At 33.7% G+C, this 2817-nt stretch overlaps 1 protein-coding gene across 1 annotated transcript in view; it reads left to right on the forward strand.

The window, feature by feature from the left end:
* Positions 1–885: 885 nt before the first annotated feature.
* LOC115996202 (B3 domain-containing protein Os01g0234100-like) overlaps positions 886–2817 on the forward strand; it is a 4185-nt gene continuing 2253 nt past the window's right edge. The window contains exons 1-5 of the mRNA XM_031235351.1: positions 886–1223; positions 1452–1489; positions 1561–1723; positions 1801–2007; positions 2705–2756. Of these exons, the coding sequence (XP_031091211.1) occupies positions 963–1223; positions 1452–1489; positions 1561–1723; positions 1801–2007; positions 2705–2756 (721 nt within the window). The 5' untranslated portion in view covers positions 886–962. The remainder of the gene's footprint in view (positions 1224–1451; positions 1490–1560; positions 1724–1800; positions 2008–2704; positions 2757–2817) is intronic.

The following is a 2817-nucleotide window of genomic DNA, read 5'->3' on the forward strand; positions in this document are numbered from 1 at the left end:
ATAATAATAATAATAATAATAATAATAATAATAATAAATATATGTTTATATAATCAATTATACATGTATGTGTATTTATATATTTATTTTTTAATATTGAGCATCGACACACACACCCGCATATATATATATATATATATATATATATATATATATATATATATTATTGAGGACATTATAGTAAATTGATCCATATAACATAAAATATAACCCTTAACCAAACAAAGTAATATTATATTCCANGTAAATTGATCCATATAACATAAAATATAACCCTTAACCAAACAAAGTAATATTATATTCCACAATCCAAACCAAACACATAAGGTAATCTTACATTTCCAAAATCTCACATTACCTTTTTGGAGGTAATCCTAGATTCTGTGAACCAAACGCCCCCTAAGGGTGATTTTCATAGGAGCGCGACCATATATATGTATGTATGTACGTACGTACATACGTACGTACGCACGCACGCGCGCAACATGATAATTGTAGAATTTGTTCTCAAGTATTGGTTATACTTACTTTTCGTCCCTAAATTATCATTGATGTTGCACTTTTCGTCTCTTTACTAATAAAACATTAAGGACAAAATTTGTAATTTTAATATAACTCATGAACGAAAAATGAGTACGAAACGGGGCAACACCAATAATAACTTAGAGACGAAAAGGTAACATTACCAGTAATCAAAGATAAATTTTACAATTACTTATAACATTGAGACGAAAGATGTAATTTTTCTTTTTTTTAATCTCCAGTCTCCAGTGCAATACATTGTACAGCTGTACGCACTAAACACTTTTTGCAGAAATAGAAATCACATTAATCATATTCTCTACCGGGGCTACTGTACACACTAAACACTTTCTGCAAAAATAGAAATCACATTAATCCTATTCTGTACCGGGGCGCCAACAAACCATCTTCTATAACTTTTGATAATTTGATACAGAAAAATGTTAGATGTCTGCACGCGAAAAACGAGGATACAGGTGTCGGCTTATAATGTCATGGCGGGTGTAGGCGTGGCCCCAACAGTGGCGGGTGAATCCGTGAGTATGATCGAGCAGAATTCCATAGAACCATTGATCAAAGAAGTGAAGCTCAAGCCGGAGAAAAATCTAGAAGAAGAAGAAGGAGAAGAAGAAGGAATAGACCAGCTTACCCTATCTCAGTGCTTCATGAAGAAAGCAAGCTCCTCTGTTTCTCCTTCTATGGTCTGTGTGTTTCTTAGATTATTTCTTCTTCTTTTTTATTCTTCCTGGAGATACATTTTCCAAGTTATTTGTTCTGAGTTTATGTGTATCTTAAAATGGAACTGGGATTTCTTCCCCTTCCCAGTACCCTAGGTCAAAAAAAAGGGGAAATCTGTTGTTTTTCGTATCTGATTACCTGCCAAGCCCAAGAACTAGTAAATAAGAAACGGTTTTCATTTCTTTGTGCAGGGAACTCCTCTGATCGGTGAAGCCTCAGCCACAAATAGGTTAGTGAATACAGTGAGAATTTAGAGATTTCTTTACTATTTGATCCTAACTTTTGTTATATGTAAAACAGGAAACGAGCAAGGGTAATGATAAAAGAAAGATATAAGAAATCTGCAGCTTATTCTTATCCTACAATGCAGAAAGCAATGGCCCTTCAAGAGGGTCTTGACCCAACCCAACCAAGCTTTATTAAATTCATGAGCCGTTCCCATGTTACACATGGATTTTGGTTGGTAAGTCCAGTATTTATTTAAAAAAAAAAATAACATAGATTTATCAGAATTCAACCTCAGAAGTACCTCTGTTACAGGGCCTTCCAGCGGATTTCTGTAGAATGTACTTACCCCCTCATGATCATACAATTCCATTGGAAGGTGACAATGGGAAACAGTATGAGACCAAATTCATAGCAGAAAGACAAGGACTTAGTGGTGGATGGAGAGGATTCTCCCTTGCACATAACTTGCAAGAAGGTGATGCAGTTGTCTTTCACTTAGTACAGGAATATAAATTCAAGGTAACTATATATTTCAACACTAATTTAAGAATTATCTGTTTTCCAGTCTATCCCTCACAAAGTATAGTATTGTGCTAGAATTACATTTTCATAACTTTGTAAGAGAGTTGGTTAAGTTAGAAATATTCTCGGTGTTCTTAGTAAAGTAAAATGTAAACTTCAGTGGGTCACTTGAAATGGGCTCCCAAACTTTTATATATGGCCTATATCTAACTCATCTGTTTGTGGATAAACATAATGACAGTGAAAACATCACATTAGTGCCATTTTCATTCTGCTGTTACTTATAATGTTCTCATATCATATCTTTGGTCTGGCAACTGAATGCTTTTTGCCGTGTGTTTTTTTTGGTCTATCCAAATGAAGACAATAATTTTTCCTTCAAGTAATGTATGAGACTTGAACGGCTCATTTTTACTTTGTGACCAATTCTGAAAGTGAAGATAGCTTTTGATTTTCATGACTGACTCATTGCATTTTCTGTAATTATCTGGTACTAGTAGTACATTTGTAGTAGCCTTATTAGTTCCTTCCTAATCTTTTCGCTTTCTTGAACCTCATTTTTTATTATCAAACTGATGCCAATTAAAATACATGCCTTCCATCAGCAGGGTGGGGTTTGTGGGAAGATTTCTAGTTCTTGTAATGTAGAAAAATATCTCAACTTTATCAACTTACAATGTAAGCATTTCCCCAGGTTTACACAGTGAGAGCAAACGATTCGGATCATATGCATGAAGGACAATTAGGTACTTAATAGTTTTATTTTGCCTCTTTTTTTTTTTTTTTTTTTTTTTTTTTTTTTTTTTT

This window comes from Ipomoea triloba, chromosome 1 (genome assembly GCF_003576645.1).
Source record: "Ipomoea triloba cultivar NCNSP0323 chromosome 1, ASM357664v1".
NCBI classification, from domain to species: Eukaryota; Viridiplantae; Streptophyta; class Magnoliopsida; order Solanales; family Convolvulaceae; genus Ipomoea; species Ipomoea triloba.